This window comes from Anguilla rostrata, chromosome 1 (genome assembly GCF_018555375.3).
Source record: "Anguilla rostrata isolate EN2019 chromosome 1, ASM1855537v3, whole genome shotgun sequence".
NCBI lineage: Eukaryota > Metazoa > Chordata > Actinopteri > Anguilliformes > Anguillidae > Anguilla > Anguilla rostrata.
Genome location: NC_057933.1, coordinates 57,375,826 through 57,403,795, shown reverse-complemented (window position 1 = coordinate 57,403,795; position 27,970 = coordinate 57,375,826). Strand labels below are relative to the sequence as shown.

Sequence of the window (27,970 nt, the reverse complement as noted above, 5' to 3'; positions counted from 1 at the left end):
ATATAATAGGCTACACTTCTAACCAGCAAACTGTAAATACGTTTACAAAGCAGTCAGACGGCATATCTCTTATCACTGAAGGCTCAGAGCACGTTCCTGTGTCCGAAAGATGCGGTTGAAGGGAAGATAGTAGCTATGACCCATTTGTGTTAATTGACCCGTCATCCCACAGAAGCCCTTGTGTTAACAGCTAAGTCTGCCAACTTTAAAACAATGCATGATAATATTGTTTTATACAAACTGACTATAAATTTGGTAACTACGGGATTTTATGAAACCTTAACGATAACACGTTTGGCGATGCATTAGAGGTGGGTCCAAATCCACATCAAAAACATGCTGCACAAACGTGCTTTTTTATCCAAGTAACAGTCTAGACTTGGGCACGTAGCTAGTAAATTGATAATGCAATGCATAATTCAGCACCTCATGTTGTCTGTGTAGCTAGGTGATAAGCTTGATCATCACATTTGCTACTAACCGACTAAAATGAACTATCAGGAACACTTGGCTACAGACGTAAATTAACGTTATCAAGCTAACCGATAATGATTAGAAAATAATATAGCTAAATCCAAAGCGAAACTGATCATTAGCTTCATCCTGTCCGATGTATGGTTATGGTTATACCATACATGTCCTGGTTATGGTTATACACTTTGTTGTACGTCGCTCTGGATAAGAGCGTCTGCCAAACGCCTGTAATGTAATGTATCTAACGTCACGCTGCTTCATTGCAATGGCAAGCTTGCTAGCTAAATAGCTAGCTAGTCTAGCAATGTAGCTTTGTCAGCTTTCTTAAGAATCGTCGCTGTATCCGGACATCAGTCATATCGGCAATCATCGCCAGTCTTAGCTTAATAATTAGCAAACGTTAGTCGTTATAGCCATCTAGTGGTGTTGATGACACTGCTGTAAAACCAACGTTACAGCTTACGTTAACTGACATTGTGTACTACACTAGTGCACAGCACTTATTAGCAAGCTAATATAGACTAGCTATATTAGCAAGCTAGCGACCAATATGTATGGGGGCGATATGTATGAGGCTTGGTAACTAGCCTACGTTAACGTCAGTTAGGAAGTTAATAAAATAATCTAGCCAGCGAACATCGAGAATCTATAAAATTTTCAGATAGCTAACTGCCCAAAGTAAGCAAAGCGATAGCCAGCTAGAACAGCTTCCCTTAACTTGTAGCTTACCAGCAATATTACTGAATTGCTCTGTGTACTGTATTTTGTTCGTATTACTAAAATTAGCAAGCTAAATGTAACTTTCTTTGGCAACAAGACAATAGCAAACGTACTTGATAACGATGGCCTATCGAATAAACAACCAAGTCAATGGCACAGCTAGCTAGCTAATTGTTAAATATAAGAATCAACACGCTGGATAATCCTTCACATAATAACAATTGTTAGCTCCTTTATTTTCCATGCAATATGTACATTAGTTCGCTTGGTGCCGTCGTGAATTCAGCATACAAAATAATTCGAGCCGGCGTAAATGACCCCTATTGACCCAAATAACTAAAGAAATAAATTAAGAGGAGGAACACGAGTAAATTGAAACTTACCAGCGGCTGCCTTTTCTTCTGCATCTTCCGTGAAATCCACTGTGAAGACTGACGGGCGGCTCGACACGCTACAGTGAGGTCAACACGCTACAAAGCGTAGAGAAGGCGTGGCTACGCATTGACGGTACCCTAAACATTAGTTCAGCCTTCTGGCTCTTTCTCTGATTCGTTCGCTCTTTTTTCAAAACACAGGCTTTCAGTGAAACATTACTCGTGCCAATATTTCTGAGAGTAAAATATTCAAAATATTGAAATATTAGGTTAGCCCAGTTTAACCCGTATCATATCATGTCAGCCCAGTTTAACAAACATATCTGTTTGTTTTGCATTAACTGAATGGAATTGTATTGATTTTGTCATGTCTGTTTTTGAATGTTAGAGGACCACAATGAAAATAATCCTGGCTTTCTTGTGTTTCTGTCCTCGACAATTATGAATGGATTAATGCAGTCTTATAAAATGTTGTTTTTAAATTGTCAAATAAATTCATGAATTCATATACCATTTAGTTTAAACGAACAGCCGCTTGTCCCCATTTTTCCAGATTCTGAAAGTGTGCTGCTTACACAAAACACAGCCACAGGATGGCAGTTCCAAAAATGTAATGCCCAAGATATATATCTGAATTACAAAAGAGAAACACATTCATTCCCAAAAATTAATTCAGCATTTCCCTTTTGCAGCCATATCACCTTGCAGCGTACGCTGCTTCTGCAGAAAGGCAGAGGCTAAGCAAGTGCAGGCTTGGTTATTACTTGGATCGGTGCCAACCTGGGAAAGCTAAATTGCTGCTGGAAGTGTTGTTGGTGGGCCAGGTGGGGGCAATATTTCCTGTGGTCAAATAAACCCCAATACCCCAGTGCAGTGATGGGAAACTGCTGTAGGAGATGCAGTTGTTTGGATGAGATGTTAAAATGAGGTCCTGACTTGTTGTGGTCAATAAAGACCCCATGACACTCATCACAAAGAGTTGGAGGTTCCCTGGTATTCTGGCTAAATTCCAAACCTGGCTCTCTTATCCTGCCACCAAATCATTCCCTGATTTAATTGGTCAACAATTGTTCTCTCCCCTTTCAGCTTAGCTTATCTGTGGTGAGAGTTCTGGTGCAAAATGGCTGCTGTGCATGACCCAGGTGGGTGCTACACATTGGTGGTGGGTGAGGTGAGTTCTCCCTCATCACTGTTAAGCACTTTGAGCATCTAGAAAAGTGCTGTATAAGAGCAATGACTCATTCCTTCATTCCCTTTTTCCACACAAAACAGCTGGAGGAAAAATTGTGACATAATATTCATAATTTATAATTAAAACAAAACATGAGAGGTATGACTTGTGACTGTGTGATTACAATTTGAGGGACAGAGGGCAAGGTATTTGATAAGAGACCAATTAGATAAAGTCACCTCTGTCCAGGTGCACACATAAACATTCCCTGACTGTATATATGGCATCATATTGTGGCTCTAGAAAACTCCTTACAGTAATGTTATACCACCTGAGGCATATGAGTTGTTTCATTTTATAGCATTTATGCACAACTTTTAACATGAACATCACCTCTTATATTGTGCTGGTACTTTTATTTTCATTTCAAAAGTGGTGAAAGCTTGTCATTTACAGTGGCTTGGTTTAGAGGCAGCAGGCCCTGAAAGGGAGCAGCCTACTGCCTGTATGTTGCATGTCTAATGTGAACTAAGCTACTTAATTGAAGCTATAGTTAAGTATGGATTAGAAGCTGCAACAGACAGAGACAGGTCAAGGGAAGTAAGATGATGTGCTGGCACCTGTTTGAGGATGATTAACCACAGTTATCTCTCTCTTGCTGAGAGACAACTGTGGTTATCAGGCTACATGTGCCATAGGGACCAGAAATAATTTAAAAATCTAGTGAGGTACAACCTGTGGAGGACGACTATAGCCGTGTTTCCACCGCAGGAACTTTACCCCGGAACTAGGAACCTTTTGAGGAACTCAGTGCGTTTCCACCACAGGAACTAGGGTCTAAATTTAGTTCCGGGGGCTTTATTTTACCCCCCAAAAAGTTCCTGCTCGGGGGGTAGTACTTTCCGAAAGTACAGGAACCTTTTGGGTGGAGCTTGCAGCGCTGAACATTTCTGATTGGTCGAGTACTCGCAGCATTTTTTTGTGTTTGTTTTCAGCCGCCATGTTTAAAAATATGCAGCCGCAAACCAATTTATTTTCATAATAACTTCAAATCAAACTTGTATGTTATGCGGCGCAGTAGCCTAGTTTTGGTTATAGCCTGCCAACGTCTTGGAATTATAACGTGTGCTCTTCTGTTCTTTTCTTGCTTTAGTATTCGTTTTATAAATTTTTTTTATAAAAAGCATTAGTGCTGGGACAGCATATTACGTACCAAAACATTCAAACGGATTAATTCGGTTGCTGAATATTTTCTTCCGGATTTTCTTTGTTAGCCCGTTGTAATTGACTCAAAACGTTTGATACAGTTATGTGAGGTAGGCTATGCGGTAGTTCTGTGTAATTCACATTGGTGATACAGTAAAAGCAAACTGGAAATCACCTGGAAATTACATTCTAGTAATCGTCCCTTTAGCTTTTTCAGACTGCTGTAATTTTACTCTGCCATTCTTCAATTCCACAAAAAGACCAGGAAGACTATGGACTAATTTATGGTGCATGGTTCGCATCTGAAGGGCACACTTCGCTGCTCGGCTAGCAGTAACTTCGAAGGAAAGCAAACGGTGGCTGTACCACTACTAATTTAAATTTTCACGCAAGTGCGAGTTTTCGTTCTATTCTTGTCATTTTGCGATTTGCGATATGGAATTGACGATGAGAAAGTAATCAAACAGCAAATTGTTTACAACGTGTGCATGTTTTCTGCTGTTGTTGCCAGTTATACATATAAATGTGAATGCATTCGGTCACTTCGGATGTCAAGACATGAAAGCGAATGTTCGCATAAAAACATAATGAATGTGTTTGAGAGGATATATAAAACAGTTACAATCTGACTATTGGCCTGTTATATCCTATTTGTTGCATAACAACGGTCCAACTACCAACGACAGTTTTGCTTGACAACGGTAAAATAAGCCCAAACGGCTGCAGAAGAATATTTCAATTCCAGGTGATTAAATCGATAAAAAAATAAATAAATACAAAAGTAACCATATATAATCATTGTTGGTAACCCGTTGTATGGAATAAACCCCTCTGGGCTGTCCCGGTTATTAGAAAATAATGTAAGCCACTTCGGTGGTAGTATGGGGTTACAGAAGAAATCATAGGACAGATGGACCGACGACAACGTCGTTTTTTCATACGTCAGTGGGCTAATTTGCCTAATCTTCGCGGGACTTTAGACCGCGGTGGAAACGCAGACAACCATGGGCTGAAGAAACCTTTTAGTTCCTTGAAAGTAGTTCCTGGGACTAAAAGTTCCAGGTAATTTTGGTGGAAACGCGTCTTATAATGTCACTGTACAAGATGCTGTGGAGTTTCATCTTCCACTGCACAGTAATCTCATTCAAAATGCAATCTCATCCAAAGGAAACTCATTTGAATGAATCAGAAAATGTATGTTTAACAATTTCGTTCAGTGTTTGTGCCACCTGGTGGACAAAATGAGGAATATTTAATAAAATTTGTCAAAATGTTTCTGGTAATCTGAAGTATCTGGTGGGATTAGGATTTGAGGCGTGCCTTCACTAAAATTACTGAATGGAATTAGTAGGAAAACGTCATATTTTTCAGATTTTATGGAAATGCTGAACTGCATTAAATACACTGCCTCCATCTCATTTTATTAAGTGAAACCATAGCAAACTAAATTGGTATGGGCTGAATTGGTAGAGAAATGCCCTATAAGTGTATGTATCAGACTGTGTGGATGGTTTCACAAGCAGGGCCAGAGGATTTCAAGATCTGCAATGGATACCTTGCAGCATAAAGTATTAAAAACAGAAGAGGAATGGTCATTATGTGGTCCACTTGTATAGTAATCTATGACCTCATCTAGGTGCATGCATGTGTATTTTAAGCAACGACGCACAAGTGTGTTTTAATTAGTGATAATTTCAGATTAAATCATATATTCATTAATTGATACAATAGAAAATGACAACAGAAAAAGTCATGAACACTTTTTTGGCGTTAATCAGGGCACACCATGCAAATAAGTTTTCAGTGAGTGGATCACTGATAGGTAGAACTCCATCCGCCCTTTGGTTCATGTTTCGTTGGTCCAGGTCCAGGTCCAATGTCAGTACCCTGTGGTTCAGAAAGCAAGAGATTGTCAGGAAATTGTCAAGTAACCAGCCAATCAAGAGATGTTTCCTTCTACTCCCGGATACACTTACATTGGCTACAGGAAGTAAACAAGGCACGACGTATATTAGCGGAGGGATATTTATTGTGAATCTTTGCAGTATGTAAATGCAGTTGATATCGTTTGTAAAGACATAGCGAGTTAACTAGTATAGATGTTTCATGTACTCGTTTTGAGACGCGGCCAGTGTCATCCTGTAAATCGAAATGTCGGTTGCTCTGCCAAGAGTACGAAATTCCTTCGCCACAGAGAAGTGAGTCAGCCAACTAGCTAGCTAGCAAGTTATCGCTCCCTACCGACCAACCGCAGCACCACCGAGGTAACCCAACATTAATTAAATAATAGCTTGCATCATACTGCCTTTATGTGCATAGAGCTGCAATGTCGTCTTTCATTAATGTGGCTAGCTAATGGCTTTCCAGTTTCTAGCCAGCACCGATAGCTGTCTAGTCGCGTTGTTAGTCAAATCAGCAAGTTCTACTGTAGTTAGCTAGCTGGCTAACAGACTTGTCCATTTTCCATTGTCGTTGTCTTGCGAGCCTAAAGACTGGTTTTAAGTGTATCGCTCACAAATTAATAGCGTCGTTGTGGATATAGGAGTTAAACACAGATATAGACAGTCCTCGTGTGAAGTTAAAACGACTATTATGTTCACGTTTCATTTCTAAACACTTTGCTAGCTGTGTTATGCGCATCACGTGCCTTGTTTTTACGCATGTTGGCAAGAATTCCTTTTTACTACGATTATTGCACCATAAGATGTTTGTGTGACTTGGTCTGTAATCGTTTATATTGAGATTTGATGGCTAAAACCTGTGGTGACATATTCTGATGCTGTTTTGTATTTTGGGTCTGGCCAGAGCTTAACATTGAACATTTTAAAGAAACCAGAAAGTGAAGTGGCACTATGGGCAACCAACTTGCAGGAATTGCCCCATCTCAGATCTTGTCTGTGGACAGTTACTTCTCAGACATTCATGACTATGAGTATGACAAGAGTCTGGGCAGTACCAGGTTCTTCAAAGTGGCACGGGCAAAACATCGGGAGGGACTGGTGGTCGTCAAGGTCTTTGCTATCCAGGATCCTTCGCTACCCTTGACCAGCTACAAACAGGAGCTGGAGGAGCTCAAGATCCGGCTGCACTCCTGCCAAAACTGCCTGCCCTTCCAAAAGGCCACAATGACAGAGAAGGCGGCCATGCTTTTCCGCCAGTATGTGCGGGACAATCTGTATGACCGTATCAGCACTCGGCCTTTCCTCAACAATGTGGAGAAGAAGTGGATTGCCTTCCAGATCTTGATTGCCGTGGACCAGGCGCACAAGTCTGGCGTGAGGCATGGTGACATCAAGACTGAGAACATCATGGTGACCAGCTGGAACTGGGTCCTTCTCACAGACTTTGCCAGCTTCAAGCCCACCTACCTCCCCGAGGACAACCCGGCTGACTTCAATTACTTCTTTGACACCTCTAGAAGGAGGACATGTTACATTGCCCCGGAACGCTTTGTTGATGGCAGCATGTTTGCCACAGAGAATGATCAGACGACCCCTCTGGTGGACCTGTCCAGTAACAGCCAGAGGACCCGAGGAGAGCTCAAGCAGCCCATGGACATATTCTCAGCAGGTGCCCTTTTCTTCTCCCAAATATTCAGAACATCTGTGATTTTATAATGGAGAAATTGACCTATTTGTGCTGCATGCTGTCATCTATATGAGATTTCAACAGCAAAACAGTATTTTCTGCTGGTTACCAAATTTTTAAGAGATTAAGAAAACAGTGGCTGTAAATGTATTTTTTTGATTATTTCAATATTTTGTCAAATGTTTTTCAGGTTGTGTGATAGCAGAACTCTTCACCGAAGGAAATCCTTTGTTTGACCTCTCTCAGCTGCTGGCTTACCGCAAAGGACACTTTCAGACCGAGCAAGTCCTCATGAAAATTGAGGACCAAAGCGTGAGAGAATTGGTAATAGAAGAAGCCCTTCTTTCATATAACATTATGGGAAAAAACAGGCCCTGCATGTCAGACAAAGATTTGTTTTTCTCCCGGAAGAATTTTGGTAATTTATTGCCTTTAATTTAGCCATTTTAACTGGTGCAGTTTCAGTGTCATTGTGTTATACTCTTTCTGTACAGTTGCCACTCCCTGTCCTTCAGATTTTCATGTTTGTTGCTGTTGCTATCACAGCCTGTCTGTCTTTGTTCATGTTGTTGCATTTTGATAAACAACCATTCAGGTCGCACAGATGGTGCAGCGACAACCAGAGAAACGGCTGACAGCGGAGGAATATCTGAAGCAGCAGAAAGGCAAGGCCTTTCCGGAAATCTTCTACACCTTTCTGCAGCCCTACATGGCCCAGTTTGCCAAGGAGACCTTCCAGTCGGCAGATGAACGGGTCCTGGTGATTCGCAAAGACCTGGACAACATTCTGCACAATCTGTGCGGCGGCGAGCCCAGAGAGAAGGCAGCGGTGGAGTCCGAGACCACCAAGGAGCACGGCCTGGTGGTGCTGGTGTCTGTCATCACGTCCTGCCTGCAGACGCTGCGCTCCTGCGACTCCAAGCTGGCGGCGCTGGAGCTAGTGCTGCACCTGGCGGAGCGGCTGAGCGTGGACATCCTGCTGGACCGCATCACGCCCTACTTGCTGCACTTCTGCAATGACCCCGTGCCCCGCGTGCGGGCCGAGGCCGTCCGCACCCTTACCAAGGTGCTGGCGCTGGTCAAGGAGGTGCCCCGCAACGACGTCAACATCTATCCCGAGTACATTCTTCCTGGCATCGCCCACTTGGCTCAGGACGAAGCGACCATCGTCCGACTGGCCTACGCAGGTGAATGGAGAGAGCCTCTGTGAAAAAGAGTGTGGGATAATGAGAGAGTGCTCATGAATGTAATTGCATTAGGCAAAATGTTATATCAGCTAAATGTATATTTGTTGCTGTCCCTTTAAGGGATTGTTCACTTTCAGTTTAAAAAAAAAATATCATGATTAATATACAAAAATGCTTTTTATGCAAGTGACCTGGCCAAGGGCTGTTCTGCCGCTGCCTGTGCTCAGTTGTAGCATGTCTAACATTGGCCAAGCTAATTATTAATTGAAACTGAAGTTACGATTATTTCCAACTATGAAACAGTTGGCAAGTCAAATTTATTTGAGCCTTAATTTATGGGGGTCTGAAGAAGGAATATGAACTAACATCCTGTTTGTGGACAACTAGACACATTTCAATAGATCTGGGTTATCTAAAGGTACTTAGTGAAAGGGAAATTATATTTTTTTCTTACAAACAGAAAACATAGCCCATTTGGCTGAGACAGCCCTGCGGTTTCTGGAACTGGTACAGGAAAACAACCTGAACACTGAACAGGATCTAAATGGGGAGGACGTGGAGGAAGCTCTTCATCCCAATGAGAATTATGACTCTGGTAATACTCAAATACTCCTCTTGCAAAACAAGATTTTAATGTGCGATAAAGATTTGCTCTCTCTCTTTTAGAAAAAAAAAGTTTTACTTTTCTCTTTCTCTCTTTCATTTGCATTTGTTAAACTGTCAGTAATGCATTTTCCACAGAAATCAATTTAAAAAAAATAGTGACATAAAAACCTGTATTGCATAAATCATAACAAAATACCATGTATTTCTATCCTTTGTATCTGTGTGCATTTGTATAAAGTACTGCATGTGTATCTTTCACATTCAGTTGAGGTCAGACAACATAAAATGCAACAGAACCTGGCAATGGGGAATGGGGAAACTGGCTGAGATTCTATAAAAACAGTGAAGTGTTTTTGGAAGATGTTGTCTAAGATAATACATTTAAGTAGACGCAAGTTTGAGCATTGCCTGTGTGAATGTGCATGTCAGTGTTTATGCATGTGTGCGCGTGCATGCGCATTGACAGTATTTCACTTCTAGTGGTCTCTGTGTTTTTCTGTATGATATGGTGGCGTGTAGACAGTGCTGCTGTGTTCTTGCCTCCCTCATGCACCCTCTTCCACCTCTGCTTCCTTTTCCTTGCCTCTCCATTCCTTCTCTCTCTCCCAATCCCTCCCCGCATGCAGAACTGCAGGCCCTGCACGAGATGGTCCAGCAGAAGGTGGTCACCCTGCTGAGTGACCCGGAGAACATCGTTAAGCAGACGCTGATGGAGAATGGCATCACACGCCTCTGTGTGTTCTTCGGCCGTCAGAAGGCCAATGACGTGCTCCTGTCGCACATGATCACCTTCCTCAATGACAAGAATGACTGGCATCTCCGCGGGGCTTTCTTCGACAGCATCGTGGGTAAGGGTGTCACCCCACTGACCAAGTCCTTCTTCAGCCTGGGGTGCCATGAAGCTAGAGGGGTTAGGTACAGTTTCCCAGCATTCAAAGATTGTGGATTTTGCAGATTTTTTTTAAATTGAAACAGCTTCAATGTTAAGGTCAGACAAGTAGGTAATAAATCTCCTATCCAAAACTAAATTTATACTTGCCTAGATATGGCATGAAAAAGGTGCATGAAAAACACAAAGCCTCTGTAATGACTGAACGTATGATTGATTTTCTGGCATCAGTAGGGTCACCATTTTTTTATAGCAGGTGGCTCACAGTGGATTCCCCATAGGTACTCGATTAGTACAGTCTCCTGACTACTCATACAATTAGCAGTTATTTGTGAACCTGGTACGACCATTTGGTTTTATGGTGGTTGGCTGAAGAGGAAAGAGAGAAGACAGGGCCTGAATGTGAAAGAAAACTTTGCACAATCCATTTTTGGGCACCACAACAATGGATCAACAGTTACATGAAGAATCATCTATGGTCTTGTCATAGTAAGACAGGCAACGAGGTGGAATCCTCTATCAACAGGGACAAGACTGCTTTTTAGTGGCAGATAGGCTAGATGCCTCCACAAGTTACCCAGTGCATTTTTGAGTGCAAACATTTCGCTAGAAAAATGGAATAGCCCCAAAATACATGCAATTCTCAATAAACATATAATTAGTGATTCCCTCTGCTATACCGCTAATCCACAGGCCACTGATGCACTTAAAGAGAATATAAACAAACTGATCCAGTCAGCTGAGCGTATAGCTGTAGTCACATAAGTGTGACTGCATTCATAATGAAAGTTACATGTTGCAAGCATACCAGGAACCTCACAAAGCCTTTATGCTGATTTCTCACTGTCTGTTCAAAGAAATTTCCCTTTACCTTCCTACTACTGTAAACGTAACTTATTTTTTTAGCTGTTGACATTCCCACTAAAACCTGCCTCTCTCCTGCAGGTGTGGCTGCCTATGTGGGCTGGCAGAGCTCCTCTATCCTGAAGCCACTGCTGCAGCAGGGCCTGAGTGATGCCGAGGAGTTTGTCATTTACAAGGCCCTCAATGCCCTTACCTGCATGTGCCAGCTCGGCCTCCTGCAGAAGCCGCACATCTATGAGTTTGTCAGTGATATCGGTAAGGGGCAGGGGCAAGGGTGGAGTCAGGATATCAGTATGGAGCATGGGTGGCTCTGTGGTGTACATAGCATACTTCTGTTATTATAGCTTTTTTTGTTCCGTAATGTATAGTAAGTAGTATATTTGAGCACTAGTTTTGTTTTGACTGTCGGTGATAGCTGCAGCAATTCATGCAGAGTCAGTTTTCTCTCTTCATCTATAGCAAAATCTCACATGTAAAGTAGGAAACTGAAGGGAAAGTTCAAAGGCCAGGTATCCTTACCATGAAAGTTCCCTCCAGTCAAATGAAGACTTAACATCCTCGACTTCCTTTTGTTTGCATCAGCGGAAAGTAATATTAAAATGCTGTCCTAGCTACCAGAGGCAGTGAAACACATTGCCCACTATTGCATTTTCTAAACTGGATGCATAATAAAATCCATTGCTTCCAAAAGGCCTTTGATTGGGTAAATGGGGATCTCCTTGCGGTGAAAATGTTGAAGATAGAATTGATGAGGTTAATGAGGAAGAATTGGATAGAATTGATGAGGTTAATGAGGAAGTCTTGGATAGAATTGATGAGCAAGTTCTGTAATTCAGTCAGAGCTTTTTTACCATGTTACACAGGCATGCACAGTGAATTCAAGACAGGCTAAATTATGCGAATCTTGTGTTTGCCCCGTACTGGACAATGCCACTGGCATATAGGATTTAAAGAGCTTGCAAAATGCACAGCCTCACAGAATAGAGCAATGGATGTATACAAACTTGCTGCAAGGCTAGCCATGGCCGTAGACATGTGATGCGAATTATGTGATGTCAACCGCGAGGGAAATGTGAAGACGCTACAGAACAGGCTCGTTAATGTCAAAGGATAGACTTGCATAACAAATATACAACTGGGGTATTATCCACAATTATACATGGGCAAGGCAAATATCACATATATCTTCTGAAGATGGCCTTAGTGGAGTTATATTTGTAGGAATAGACTAGGTTTTATTGTTAAGCAAATGAAGGACCTGCTTTTCTGTGACTTTAAGAGGAAGTGAGCTAGTATTATTTTGACTGTGCCCAAACTTCAAACTTATGCTACTTTGAGACACCAGTATGCACCTGAACCTTATGTTACTCTTAATCAAAAGAGTCAAATGCACTCTACCTGTGGCCATTGAAACCAGGCAATTCAGTTCCACTCCCAAAGAAGAGTGATTGTGTTCCTTTAGTGATCTGTATAAAATATCAAATGGAATCCACTTTTTTGTTTTACTGCCCATTCTACAATGACTTGAGAATGAATTTCTTTAGCGAACATATTTCATTTAATTGAGGGTCAAATGCTAAAATTTCTAAATAAGCTGAAAGTTTATCTAAATGCTCCTGGTGTTGCTCAATATATAGCTATAGCTTGGGATAAAAGGAAAAGTATCCTATTTTCTAATTGATGTATTGTAGAGGCCTGATGTATTGTAAGAACTGCATTTTCTAAGTGAATATTTGTGGTCATTGTGTCTTGTACTCAATTTTTAATGCAACGTAGTGTGTAGCCTGTGTGTACAGGTATGTACATTATACATATATTTAACATTTGCTTTGGTCACATTTTAATGTATAGTGTCCTGTACATTATAAGTCTATAAGGGCTGAGTACAAATGGAGTAAGACAATCAATCTAACAATCAATGTAACTTGATCCCTTACCATTTATAAGCATTAGTGCTGTCCCTTTTTGTCCTTGGTAGTATGGCAAGGCAAAATGTAATGCCTACTTTTTGTGCTCCAGCTCCTTTCTTGTGCCACCCGAATCTGTGGATCCGGTATGGGGCAGTGGGATTCATCACAGTGGTGGCACAGCACCTCAACATCGCTGATGTCTGCTGCAAGCTAATGCCCCATCTCAGCCCATTCATCACGCAGCCAATCATACAGGTTCGACTATATATTATAGCTAGCAGATGATATTGCTAAACTCTATGGACCAGTTTCACGGACACAAATTAAGCCTAGTCCTAGACTAAATTCAATTTAGAATTCTTACAAAACTCAATTTAGTCCAAGATTAAGCTTAATCTGTGTCTGTGAAACCAACCTTATGATTGCTAGTTTGCCTAAACATCATAGAAATGAAAGTACAGTTGTTTGCATTTTGCCAAATTTTGTACAAAAATGCAGTTGCAGTAAAATGCAACTGCATGTCTAATGGTGTTAAATACAAAATATTCACCCCAAACACCCATTGCTGCATACAGTTTAAGCCTGTTTGCAATAGCTGCGAAGTGTGATACTTTACAGAACAGTACAAGTAGATCAATACACCCACTGATACACCCACAGAGCTGATGTCTGTGGTAATATATTATAACTGAGACCATTTCCTGTGACAGATTGACAAGGAAATCGTACTACTGAGTGTTCTAAAAGAGCCAGTGAGCCGCTCCATATTCGACTATGCACTGCGCTCGAAAGACATCAGCAGCCTCTTCAGGCACCTGCTGTTCCGACAGAAGAAACGCAATGGCTCAATCCCAGAATGCCCCGTTCCCGAAGATCCAGCCATTGCCCAGCTGTTGAAGAAGCTGCTCTCACAGGTGAGAGGCTAGAAGTTGGAGGTCAGAAATGGGAGATTAGAGGTTTGTGCCGAGAGAGTGGTTTCTATTTTAATGGAGTTTTACAGACAGTTTGATTTAGCAATGAGATAACCATCTCAGTGTAATTCATAAATGAAAGTTCTATTAAAGCCAATGGCCATTCCACCCCCAGAATATTTTGATTCTGAACCCCTCCATAACTTCAACTAAGCTGCTTAAGTAGGAAGAATGGATTGAATAGTTTTGGAAAGCGATACAGGGTGTGGTACTTCTGTTATCAAGATTGTCCTCAAGTGTTCTCTATTGTCTACAATTTGTCCATTAAAATGCCTTCCCCTGTTCTCCCCTCTGCCACACCCCCCCTTCCTCTCCCCACAGGGAATGACGGAGCCTGAAGAGGACAAGCTGCTGGCTCTAAAGGACTTCATGCTCAAGTCCAACAAGGCCAAAGCCAACATTGTGGACCAGAGTCACCTGGGCGAGGGTGCTCAGAGTGGGATCATTGATCTGGCCAATTTAGGCATCACTGGCCGGCAGGTGGACCTCATCAAACCCAAACCGGAATCAGAGGACAAGAGAGGTAGGCTCTGCTTCTGTCACTTCCTGACAAACAAATTGGCTTTATGTTATTATTACTCTTTCTACCCATAGTTCAGTGGTCAGTGAAGGCCAAGGCTACCTGTTGTTCTAGACTAGTCAAGATTTAATTTCTTTCCATGGTATTTTATGAACCAAATCGTATTTTTGTTTGTACATTTGTATGTATCTACTATGGAGTGGCAAGCAGAAAATGTGTAACGATACTTGATATGTCAGTGCCGTGAAAAAGTATTTGCAAGATGTTCCTCTATTAATGCGTATTTGTCACAGTGAATGGTTTCAAATCTTTAGACAAAATATAATATTGGGACATGAAATACATTTTTTTATATTATCGTTTCATTTACAAAAAGTTATCAAACACCCATATCGCACATGGGAAAGTAATTGCCCCCTTAAACTTAACAACTGGTTGCGCCACCTTTGGCAGGGTTAACCGCAACCAGATGCTTCCTATAATTTGATAGCCCTTCCTATAATTTATCCCACTCTTCCCCCGCCTATTTATGCTCTATGATCATAGCTGACCTCACTCTTTCCATGTTGACCGACAGGCCGAGTCGTTTTGAAATAAATACAAGTGGAAACAAATAGGCCTAGAAATAAGTACACAAGGAAATTAGTAAAAGAGCCAGAGTGCAAGTGTTCATAATAAATAAAAATGTCAGAAAATAAATAAGGCATAAAATACGATATTTATTTATGTCCTTGCTTGTATATTTAATCTTATGGGCAGCACGGTGGTGCAGTGGGTAGCACTGTCCCCTCACAGCAATAAGGTCCTGGGTTCGAATCACTGATACTGGGCTTGGAGCTGGTTAAGACACTGTTATGAGGCACACACTTGTTGGCTTGACTCCCCTTTCTGATCGTCTTTATTCCTGAGCTTTATGATTGTCTTTCTTCCTGAGCTACATTAAGGAATTTTGTTCTTACCACGGTCACATTTAGCTTGCTGAGTTGGGACTTGCCAGTTCAAGCTGACCCTTAGCTTATTTATTTCCTCACAATAGACATGGCCAAAATTCATATTTACTACATGTAGGGTTAAGGAAACAGCTGAGGTCAGCAAATGACAAATGTTAACGGGAAAAGCAGAGCAGTTTTGTAAAGATGGAAGGCGGGGGAAGGATGGGGGAACATTCCAGAATGCCTGTGTTCTGAGTTGTATTTGGAAGGAAAGTCAGAGCTGTTCAAGGTGGATTGGAATATGGACCATAGCTGTCACAGCATCTGTAATCATAGGGCACAGCTTACCTTTATCATTATTTGGGACACTGCTGGTAAGCTGTGCAGTTACTGTTGTTTGTTTTGATCAAGTGGCACCGGTACTATCTGCCCCTCTCAGATTACACTGGATGTTTTTGATAGGCATCCGTGAAGCCTTTTCCTCCTCATGCTTCCACTAAACACAATTCTAGTATATACATTATTTTTTATTGCATTAACAAAGTCTTTATTTTGCCTGCTATATTTTACAATAGAGAATTCACTCACATCCACATTTACATTGAGGGTTTCCAGTTTTTAGCCCCTTCCATTACCGTCTAGTCTGTTTTACTGCACTGAATGACCGTTAGTGTTTTTGTTAGATCGTGGTCTGTGGCATTCTGCCATTAGCTGACTTTGTATTAGATTGACACGTTAGGTCAGGTATGGGCTTGTTTTGAACGGTGTACTTTGAACTGTCTTTTTCCTTTTATTTGTTTACAGACCTCATCATGGCTGCTTCTGGTATACCATTGAAATGAATTTGCCTTGAAGTGCATGGTGTGCTTTGAAATTGTGTGAACAAAACACTCTTAGTGTTTCAATGCACTTAACTCCACTGCAGCTTGTATCAGACGTTTCCTTCTTGTTTTCTGCGTTAAATACAAGCAGAGATTAGCATTTTAATGTTCTGTTTAATGGAAAATGGTTCATTTGAATATATCTGAAATCTTATATGTATGTATGTATATATATATATATATATATATATATATATTAATTTATCATGAAGGTGAGTGTAGAGCTAAAAGAGTTAATGGCTAAAAAAGCACTTATGTCAAGTACTGATGTGCAGACCTTGCAGAAATGTGGAACTCATACAGTGCTGTTGCTATCAAGTGGCTGTTACACAGCAAGAATGAACTGACTAGCCATTGTTGTGATACAGGTGCACTAAATTAGTGGAGTGTGAATTTACCGATTCTAACAGCAGCCTTGTCTTACAGTTGGTATGCTACAGTCGCATGGAAGTGTCCTGTTGGAATGTTGGAGTATTGGTGATTAAACTGACTTAATTACTCACTCATTCATAGCCGTAGACCTTCTTTTTAGATATACCTAACCCACATTTTTTGAGGTTTTTTATGCCATACCAAATATTGGTATATTAAAATATTGGCATCGAGGAATGGAAAACATGAAACCTTACCAAATCTGTCTGTGTATTATTCAACATATTTCTGTTGTTTCAGTGATATTTTAGACAATGTCCACACAAGTTTTTTTTCCATTTTGGTCACGCATAGGTATTTTTTTTATCACATGCTTGGTATGGCATAAGAAATTGTTGTAAATTGTATGTGTAGAATTAGTTTTTGGATGTATACATTATTCTCATTATTAAGTGTTCCAGTTTCCCATTTGTTGTTGTTTTGAATTACTTATTTTAGTATCTTTAAACACCTTTTTTTCTGCTGAGTGGCACCATTCGGTTAAGGTCACCACGCGGTGGTGCAAAGATGAACCTCACAGTCTTGGATATAATCCAGACTATGCCAGTGCCAACTGTGGCCGGTGGCCCCTGGCAATTGCGTCGCCCAGCGTTTGGAAGGGTTCATTTGGTTAAGGGTCTGTGTTGCTCTCTAGTGACCCCTGCTGGTCAATCGGGCGCCCGAGGACTGCATGTCAAGCTTGCATGTGATAGGCCTTCCTCCAACTCCAGTCTGTGCGAGCTTGGTTGTAGACTGTGGGGTGAAAATAGACTGGTGATACCACATGTTTCAGAGGAGAACAACAAATGTCGACTTTCTCCTGAAGTGGCATTGGGGATCATGCATGAATGCATTTGCGGATAGTTGGGGTGGGACTTCCATGTAGATGGTTGTGATTACTCCTGATTAAAGACATGAATGTTATTTTTCTGCCAGTGGCCAAATTATAAAAAACTGTGTCATCTCCTCTGTATGATGTTTGACCATAAATGAACATAAGGCAGAATTTTTCTTTTGTATAATCAGTATTTTGGCTATTTGTCCATTTTACACTATTTGTTCCAGTTTCTTAACAAATAAACAAATAATACTGTTTGACTTCTCAGTAAATTCAGTAATATCCTTTATGGAAGTGCACAGATAGGGAGCTTGTTAGCACAAAGAATTATTGCCGCCCACATACTGTTTTGTTTATGTATTTTGTTTCCTCTTGTTTCTGTTTTCCAGCTAGGAAACACACTAAGCAGGACTCCAACATGAACGAAGAGTGGAGAAGCATGTTCGGTTCCCTGGAGCCCCCCAGCGCCACCCCCACACCACCGATGGTATCTAAAGTTCTTGTTCCACCCGGTGGCGAACCAGAGGGAGCTCCGCCTGGAAAGCCCCTGGGATCCGACTCCTCCCCGATTCCTAACCTCCATCATGTTCCATCCTCAGGCCAGGTCGACCGCAGGGCCCACAGCATCACACCCTCCTCTTCTCTGTCTCTCTCCCTTGCTGCCCAATTCCTCCCTCCATTTTTATAATTTATACTTCTATCACTATCTCCCCTTTTCTCTCCCTTACCACTCCTTGTTTGTGTCCTTACCACTGACCATTCATCATGGGCTCATTTACCTGTCTTTGTTCGCATGTGTATTGATCTCAGGCATTGAAGTTGAAGAAAAAAACAGGCTATTTTTGGTATAAAACAACCTCAAACATCCTCCTCTTATGTTGTTACTCCAGCAATCAGTTATTTTCTTCTTCTTTTATTTCCCCATTTATTTTGGGGTAAGGTTCGTATAGCTTTCAAGTGGAAAGTAATTTTTCATGACACTGTAGTCTTAAACCTCACTGCTGAATCCATGTTTTTGAGTCTTAAGTTGTCAGTCATCAATGCAGTCACCCAGTATTTGTGATCATGGCACATACTGTACTCTCATACTGGCGATCCCAAGTTGATGGCTGTATGGACAGGTCTTGGTCGTATTTACTGTAATTAAAGGCCACATATGGTGCTGTTGCCTGACCCTCTCATATTTTGCAATAGTATGAGCTCAGAATGGCCTTCTGGTAAAGGCCCCTTATTCGCTTATTTTGGACACTTACCAAATGACTTGTTGAAGAGGAAATTAAAAAATGATTAATTAGAATCTTCAATCATAATTCCTTTTATGTTATTTTAGAATTTATTAGCCCACTTGACAATTCAAAAGGAACCATGACTTTCCAGGTCATAGTAAGATCCTATAAATTAAAGCTATTCATATTTTTAAAAAAAGGATCTTTCAGTTGAAAGTTTATATTTACAAAGGAACGGAGATAATTTACCTGCACATTAATATACAGTTATCGTGATAGTGTAACTAGTGTTTTTTAGTTCTTGTACTGTATTTGTATGTGTGATTGTTTTACACCTTGCTTTTTTTCAGATGTTGATATTGGTGAGATCTGCTCTGAGCAGATTTTACCCTTGTGGAATTAATAATTTTATATATGCCTAGGAAAGTTTAGCTAATCAGTAAGCCTTTACTCTTAAGATACTCTAAGTAAATATTCTGTTATATATTTACACAGAAAACACAGTTCTAAAGGAATATGTTTTGTTTAAAACATAATTCTACAATGTGCAACATCCATGCCATGGAAAGCTCACAAATGTTAATGCAAAACGGTTGTTATAATTAAGGTATGATTAACAGCACGTGCCATCATGAGGTGCATCAGGTTGTTTTCTTTCTTTAGCCTGGAGCTTTGGTGTCATTAGCTGAAAGCTAATAATAATGATAAGAGGCACAGTAAAAGTTCCATTCCCTCTTGAAGTTAATAACTTTAAGTTGACATTTTGTCGTCATTATTTCCTCGTCCAAAAAATGTTGTGACGTCAATCTGAGAGGGTTTGAACAAAGACCTAGTTGGGTTGTCAAAGAGTTTCCCTTAAGAAAAATTATTTTGATAGATGAAGTTGCATTTGTTACGTGCTTATCCTTATCAGCTTCGGTTTTAACATGGCTACTTCTGTCTAGATATCTGACTGAGAAAATTGAAGTTCAATTTTAGAACTTGTGGACATTGTGGCAGTGTGTTGGGTGAGCCTGGGAGGGACTAACTAGCTTTTGAAAAAGGACTATTCCTAATGGTGACATCAGTCCACCCCCCACTTTGTCATATTTTCTGTACAGATAATCAGCTTATAGTTAAGATGTTCAGCGATGATCCAGTGGCTCTGACTGTCGGGTTGTCTCCTTGCTTCCCCTGCAGGTGACTGAAGGAACAGGAACCCAGCCCAGAAAGACTGCTCTGCCTGCTGTGCCAGTGTTGCAGTCCATCGGCGGGACTTCCACCTACCAGCGGCGGCTCACCACCTGCAAGACGGAGCTGCAGCAGCTGGTCCAGCAGAAGCGTGAGCAGTGCAATGCAGAGCGCATGGCCAAGCAGATGATGGAGAGCGCTGAATGGGAGAGCAGGCCACCCCCACCAGGTGGGCTAGTGCTGGAGAAATTTAAATAATAATGGTGTCATTTGATGTGGTCTGTGTAACGCGTATCTGTTCCAATTTTCTGACCTCAGCAAGTAGAGAAAAACTGTAATTTCTTTTGTTCTCCTGTTTTAGGTTGGCATCCCAAAGGCTTGCTAGTTGCACACCTGCACGAGCACAAATCAGCCGTCAACCGAATCCGTGTCTCTGATGAGCACTCTATTTTTGCCACCTGTTCCAATGATGGAACTGTGAAGATCTGGGATAGTCAGAAAATGGAGGGAAAGACCACAACCACCAGGTACCTTTGCATGACACCTCACCCCTTACTCAGCGCAGGAGTACAATGACTCTGCTGACCGGAGCAGCTGCTTTTTCTTGTTGGAAACAACAAAAAAATTAAAAATGAGCTGTGTTCAATTTCCTTCAGCAGTATGCATTGCATTACATTACAGTCACTTAGCAGATGCTCTTTTCCAGAGTGATGTACAGTGGTGGGTATGCACTCATCCTTGCACTACCAAATGTGAAATTGAGTTACACAATACTAGTGCTGCTAAAATATGCGGTTGTGTGCTTGATACACTTCTTTGCTGTGAATTCACCTTTCTGTGTATGGGAAATACAAATTAAATACTGGATTATTTTACTGGAGGTGGAAAATTGGGATGTGTTTGTGGTGATCGATCTGGCGGAGGTAGTCAAAGTAGTCTCAGCCATACCTACTGGTGAAGTGAGCACACATACCTGGGCTGTGCTAACCAGTCAGCCCAGGTGTGCTCTTCTGCACAGTATGGGACCATACATGCAGAGAAAGCGCAAGTCTCTGAGTGGAAAAGACTAATCGAAAGTAGCATAGCTGAGGAGCTGGCCCACCGAAGAGAGCGAAAGCGGGAAAGCTTTGGCTGTGTTTTCTTCGTTTTGTCTTTTTGGTGTCTTAGTTTATTATTTTTGCCTGGAAACCGTGAGGGGGAAGAGTGAAGATTTATGTTTGCTTTCATGTCTGTGTGGGTGTAGAACGTGCTTTCTCTATGTGGCAATAAAACATCACGGTCAAAACCAGTTCTAACGCATCTCCCTCCCAGGGGTGTCACACATATATATAATATAGATTTATAGCAAGAAGCTGCGATGTATCCCAGGAGCAGGACTGATTCCTTGGTATAATTTTATGTGATTTCAGGTCTGTGCAAACCTACTCACGCATTGGGGGTCATGTAAAAACCTTGACCTTTTGTCAGGGGTCACATTACCTGGCTGTGGCCTCCGACAATGGATGGATCCAGCTTCTGGGGATCGAAGCCAACAAGCCGCCCAAATCTCCCAAAGTTCACCCCTATCAAACCAGGTATTGTCAAACGTTTCCGTAAATTCTTTTCAAACCAGTAATGAATTCGTTTTTTGGTTAACCAGGCACTGTCATTTTTAAGTTTATTCAGAACTCAGTTTTTATCATTTCATTTTGTTTGTTTTATGATGACAGCAACATGAACATTCAGATCTGTATAGTGCATGTAGCCTCAAAGAAAACTACAAGAATTTTTGGAGGAACAGTATATACTGTTATATACTATTCATGCATGTAATCTCTTTTACACACACACACACACACACATATATATATATATACTAAATTCCACCTGGTGGTTGCGTCCCGTCTGTCTTAAGGTTCCTGGACCCGAAAGATGATGGATGCGTTGTTGATGTCCACCACTTCAACTCAGGGGCACAGTCAGTGCTGGCTTATGCCACCGTCAATGGCTCTCTGGTGGGCTGGGACCTGCGGAGCTCCACCAATGCCTGGACTCTTCGACATGACCTGCGTCTGGGCCTCATCACCTCCTTCGCTGTGGACATGCACCAGTGCTGGCTGTGTGTAGGTGAGTGACTGTTCAGAACTTACAAACGCTTTTACCACATGCAAAATGTGTTTGCATTCAAAGACCACTGTCTTGTACACTGAAGTCGGTACAAATATTGTTTTTGCTGGAGCTTGTACTGTTTGTAATGATGATGAATATATGCACAATATAGGATATCAATATAGGCGAGCACCATGCACAGTTCAGTGAAGCATATATTATATATATATATATATATACTCTACATACTTTTTTCAACATCGTTTTGAACCTATGTGCACCTTACTCTGGCAAAACTGAGTTTTAAAGTTTTACCTGATGAGGATCCACACAGGATAAATAAAGGCTTACACTTTTTGCACATATAAACACATGTATTAAAGCTAGCTTTGAATTGTAATTGTGGGGAAAAAATCAGGAAACTGGTGAAATTTTTTCTTGGCATTTTAATGTTTTTTCCAGATAAGTTTTACATTTACACAACTTTGTGTTCTGATGTACAATTTTTTGATACTTGCTGCTATAATTGTGACTCCTTCCCTAATATCCATCCTTCCTCTTTCCTCCACAGGCACATGCAATGGCACCATGGCATGCTGGGACATGCGGTTTCAGCTCCCTATCTCTAACCACTCCCACCCAGCTCGAGCAAGAATTAGGCGGCTACTCATGCACCCTCTGTACCAGTCTTCTGTCATTGCTGGTGAGACTAATCAAAAGTGAAAAAGAAAATGCACACCTTGTTTTAGCGAGGTGCAGACCAGAAGGACATGCAAGTGAAAGTCGCACACGCTGTTTACTCCAATGCAGATTTTTATCTCCAACGTTTCGGCAGCAAGCTGCCTTCGTCAGGGCTGTAGAACATTTTATATTGTACGCATACATTTGGACAAGAGCAGGGCACCTTAATAGAACATACAACAAAGAAGACAGAACCAGGTTACATACTAGGCAAAAAAGTAATCGCATGTTAAATTTCAAACAATCATCCCATAGGAAACTACAACCCTTCTTTCCCATCTTTTCTAAAGGTGGAATTATAAAATGATTTTTATTTTTATTTTTTAACGCGGGGCTATTTGTCTGGATTTCAAAAAAGACACCTGTTCATGAACACCTGTGTTTTGCATGCACCATAGCTTTTAAAATGGCCACTCCACTCCAGTTACATCAGTTTGGGCTTTTTCTTCAAATACATGTTTATTGCCTGATGTTTGTGAAAATCTTCTTCTCCAGCATACTAAAACTTAACTTTGTGTAAACTTTTCCCCACATTTCTGCACAAATTGTGTTGTCTAAGTAATTACTTTACAAACTTACACAATTTTTTTTGCGTGAGTAGGTTTGCAGAGACCTGAAATCAGATTAAGTTACACCAAGGAATCCATCCTGCTCCTGGGATACATCATAGCTTCTTTCTATAAATCACAGCCTTGTTCTGGCCTTTTTCAGTTACAGCACAAAGACTGCATTAGACAGATCCATAAACATTTACTCCTAAGTCTTTTGCAAATTGAATCAAATATAAATGTACTCTTTAACATTTATGCTGCCCTTGATAACTGATAAAGTATGAATACTAGAGTTCAAAGCTTTTCAGGGAACTTGAAGATATGTTTCTGTTATGCTTTAAAGCTGTCCAGGGGAATAATGAGGTGTCCATGTGGGATATGGAGACAGGAGACAGGAAGTTCACTCTCTGGGCCAGCTCTGCCCCTCCCCTCTCTGAGATGCAGGTCTGTATTTCATCACATTGTCTGTCCTCATCCCAGATTTAAAGGAATTAAGTGATGTGCACTTTTGGTGTTCCAAGAACTGTCAGTGATCTCATGGTTCGGTGGAGGAGGATGTGGGGATGGTGGGAGTCAGGATAATTTCAGAATTTTGCATGTAAGTCTTGGCAACTTTGGGAATTTATATTTTTGAAGTCCTGCACAGTCAGCACAGTGAATTTTCAGCTTGGATCACATCCATCTTTACAATTATTATTAGAAAGTGATTCCTAATCTTTGAGATGTAGCGCTAGTTTTTAGAAATCTGCATTGCCGTGTTCTCTAGCAAGCATACAAGATGTATCTAATGTTATTGCTACATTTGTATGTATGCAATGCTTCAAATACTACCCTTGCCTGTGTGCAGGGCCTATCCGTGCAAACCTGAAATGAACCAAGTGCTGAGGAGTCTATCACACAAAATGAATGAGCTGCTGCCAACACATGAGCTTAATTTAATTTCAGACTTTCTATTTTTGCATCAAATAAGTCCTCACAATGATGCTGATGAACTCCTGTTTTCATGCTTTATTTGGCACCAGCAGTGAAGTTTCAAGCCTATTTGCTCTTATTCTAATTTAACCAACATACACAAGATTGCCATCTTAAATACCCACAAATCACAATTTAGTAGTCACATAAATCCCCAAAAATTGACATTTTAATTTTTAATAAATTTGCACAAATTTCTAAAAACCTGTTTTCGCTTTGTCATTATGGGATATTGTGTGTAGACTGATGAGAATAAAAATAAATGTAATCAATTTTAGAATAAGGCTCTAACGTAACAAAATGTGGAAACGTGAAGGGGTCTGAATACTTACCGAAGGCTTTGTATACACATACATACATTGTATAATACACTTTAAACATAATGGTGTTCTAGAGCATTGACTACTCTAGGTATGTTTTTTTTTTTTTTGTCTGCATGTTGGTAGCCCTCGCCCCACAGCGTACACGGGATATACTGCAGCCCTGCTGAGGGGAACCCCCTTCTCCTGACCGCTGGCTCGGACATGAGAATCCGGTAGGACCTCCACGCACATACTTATCTCTTATGATCCTTATGACACTCAAAAGTGTTCATTCAGTATACAACCAAACTCGTAAACTGGTATACTGTGTATTCAGTTTAAATCTACAAGGTTTATATTCAGACAATAGAGAGAAAGTAAATGAATAATTTACTATGTAAATACAAATAACCGCATTAGGGATGTACATTTTCATTCATTTGATATTCAAGAGTTTTATGGATCCCATGATGGAACATTGTAATAACTGCACCTGGTCTTTGTTCTATGCACTGCATGAATCAGTTCAGTATAAATAACTCTCTTCAAAGACAGAGGTGTGAGTCTAAGAGTTGATTTGACAGACTGTTTAGGGTAGTTTGGTGTTCATGTGTGATTTGTTCCGTTCAGATTCTGGGACCTTGCCTACCCAGAAAGATCCTACATTGTAGCAGGGGGAGCTAATGACTCTCTTCACTGTCCATCGGTATTTTACAACCGCAAGATCATTGAAGGAACTGAGGTTGTGCAGGTTGGTGGAAGTTTCAGTTCTCCTCGGTTCAGTTCAAATTAACTTACATTATTGGCATGACAACACATTATGATGTTTTATGTATCTCTGAGGTTCTGCTGTACTAATATTAACCACAATGCATGGATGGAAAATACAGAAGTAGATGTTTTACAGAAAATGTATTAATTTGAAGCTGGTGCTTGTTGTGTCCTTTCGTTTGTGACAGGAAGCCATATATTCAGATTCCAGTATTGCACATTTTCTTCGATGGGAAGTTTTTGAACTGTAGATGTTTGGAGTTTACTTAATTGAAATGGATTTTTCTGATAATTGAATGAAATAATTTTCTTTTCTGTATTATAATTGTGGCTTTTTTGCAATTCATAATTAAGCGCAACTCTGTCTCTACTTGCAGTTACCCACAGTGGTAGAATAAATGTATCCTCATTAAAGAGTTAGGAGTAGCTGACTCAACCAGTCTCAGTGGCCTAGCTGTACTCACTACTTAATCAATTTCCAGCATTTTGCTATTTTTAGGTGTACTTCATTACATGGAACTTGTTGATTGTGTTTGTAAGGTGTGATCCTGAGGCTGGTTGGTGTACCGTAAATGGGTGTTAGTGCTCTCCGCCCAACTATTGGATTTGTAGGTTATTTTTAAGAGGGGTTTGTTTTTTTGGTGCACTGTCCTCTTCTGGATTTTGATGAAGAATAGATTTCTACATTCTGCCCAGCATGCATTCTTTTTTGGGTTACATTTGCTTATTCCTGTATGCGGGGTTTCAGTTAGATGTTTGTCCTGTTTGGCATAAATGCTTATGACTGACTATGAATGCTAATTAAGAATGTGATATAACTAGGACCCTTCCCAGAAGGCATTGCCATATTATTACTGTTTACTCACAGGAGATCCACAGCAAGCAGAAGAGCGGCTCCACAGAGGACACCCCACGGCGAGGCCCAGAGTCCCTGCCTGTGGGTCACCATGACATCATCACTGACATTGCCACCTTCCAGACCACACAGGGCTTCATTGTTACTGCCTCTAGAGATGGCATTGTCAAAGTGTGGAAATGAATGCTGTTTATAGACTAGTGTTCTACAAACTAGTGTACATAATATAAATCAACGTAATATAAAGAACAAGCATTGAGAATCAATGCTACAAAATTGTACTGAAGATGGTAGTTCACTGCCTATATGTATTATATTTACTGCTACTGATATTGAGCTTCAGACTGTAGTACTAATAAATAAATAAAAATTGGTTGAGTTTAAGAATGCGATTTGTTAAATAAACAGAATATACCACATTAGTCTCATGTTTGGTGAAACAACCACAATTTGTTTTTATTGTATTTCTCTATTCTCGCCGATCTCTATAGTAATTTACTATTTAATACCCAGCTAACACAAAATGATTTCACAAGGTTACTGGAATGTTTTGCCAATGTTATGTTATAACATGTTATAACATTGACACTAAATTGCAGCAACATTGTGAGAATGTTTTGTATTAGCTGTTAGTAGATAAGGAACAATTATGTCAAAAATGATGCCTGTAATTTATAATTTATGAAGGTGTATACCATTTGAACTGATGCACTTGTTGTATGTCGCTCTGGATAAGAGTGTCTGCTAAATGCCTGTAATGTCATGTAATGTATGCAAAACAGCATATGTAATGTTAATCTTGTGTATGAATTTTAAACAGAAGCGAGTGATGTATTTTACAAATGAAATTATTCAGAAAATAGCCAACTTCACACTGGTCCGTTAAAAGAATTATCCATCTAGTGTTTCAGGATTTCCTGGAAGTCAAAAGCATGAAGTTTCTTGGCTAAAATTAAGTTTTTTTTTTTTCATGATCCGTTTGAAAAACTACCTGGAACTACAGTTATGTAATTAAATTTTGCACATAATACTAGGCAGTATATCACACTTGGGAGATCTGTAATACTCATCAGTCTGTCAAGCTCCTTCCCAGCCAATCCAACCCCAGTGGGATTTAAATGGTAATGCAGGTTGAAAAAAGTTTGAGACAGGTACCCTAGTAAAAAAAAAAAAAAAACTCCTACTTCCTGTCAGATTTATGGGACCCAAAGATGGTTCCACCTCTTCCTCTCAGTGGGACCTCTTAAATAGGGTGTACTTCCTGAAAAGTGTGCTCCCTAATGAACGCAAAGTATGTCATAGCGTACTTGCCTACTATTGACTATATAAGTTAAGCTGTTTCAGTCACAGCCGTAATGAACTGGTGTCGCTACATATAATCCATGAATAAAAAAACAACATTTGTCATAAATATGCTGACATATGAAGTATGTAAATTTGATGCAGGATCTGATTTGCGTCATCAAAACTTAAGAGAAACAACATTTCCCCAAACAGGTGGTTTTGTTGGGCGTTAAATAAAAATAGTCTGTCTCAGGTAATAAGTGAAACTGGGGCTTTGTCAGGTGATTTACATATTAAAAGATACACTGTGGAGGACTACACTGCACATGATCTTCTAGCATTGCAGGAGCATAGCCCCTTATGCCTGAGCCTGTACATTCATAAAAGCAGAGACCATTGTTTCTTGTCTGGTCAGATATTTAAGTTAATATTTGCTTTAGTTTTAGCTGGGGTTTGTACACAAAAAA

The 27,970-nt window shown here is 40.5% G+C and overlaps 2 protein-coding genes across 3 annotated transcripts in view; one reads left to right on the top strand and one right to left on the bottom strand.

Moving 5' to 3' along the window:
• The window catches only part of atp2c1 (ATPase secretory pathway Ca2+ transporting 1), a 43,811-nt gene extending 42,101 nt beyond the window's left edge, over positions 1–1,710 (bottom strand). Inside the window, exon 1 of the mRNA XM_064344274.1 lies at positions 1,578–1,710. Coding sequence (XP_064200344.1) covers positions 1,578–1,601 — 24 coding nt within the window. The 5' untranslated portion in view covers positions 1,602–1,710. The remainder of the gene's footprint in view (positions 1–1,577) is intronic.
• Positions 1,711–5,911: 4,201 nt separating this feature from the next.
• Positions 5,912–26,641, top strand: pik3r4 (phosphoinositide-3-kinase, regulatory subunit 4). Of its 2 annotated transcripts, none has more exons than XM_064344261.1 (20): positions 5,912–6,209; positions 6,751–7,515; positions 7,724–7,857; positions 8,129–8,720; positions 9,181–9,315; positions 9,953–10,174; positions 11,161–11,334; positions 13,099–13,244; positions 13,700–13,903; positions 14,282–14,483; positions 17,932–18,029; positions 19,948–20,167; positions 20,300–20,465; positions 21,348–21,512; positions 21,833–22,044; positions 22,598–22,729; positions 23,662–23,762; positions 24,737–24,825; positions 25,223–25,343; positions 26,232–26,641. In XM_064344261.1, the coding sequence occupies exons 2-20, from the start codon at positions 6,798–6,800 to the stop codon at positions 26,400–26,402; spliced, it is 4,002 nt and encodes a 1,333-aa protein (XP_064200331.1). In that variant the 5' UTR covers positions 5,912–6,209; positions 6,751–6,797; the 3' UTR covers positions 26,403–26,641. The 2 variants fall into 2 exon arrangements, with proteins under 2 accessions (XP_064200331.1, XP_064200323.1); XM_064344253.1 differs by having other exon boundaries at positions 17,932–18,146.
• Positions 26,642–27,970: the final 1,329 nt, after the last annotated feature.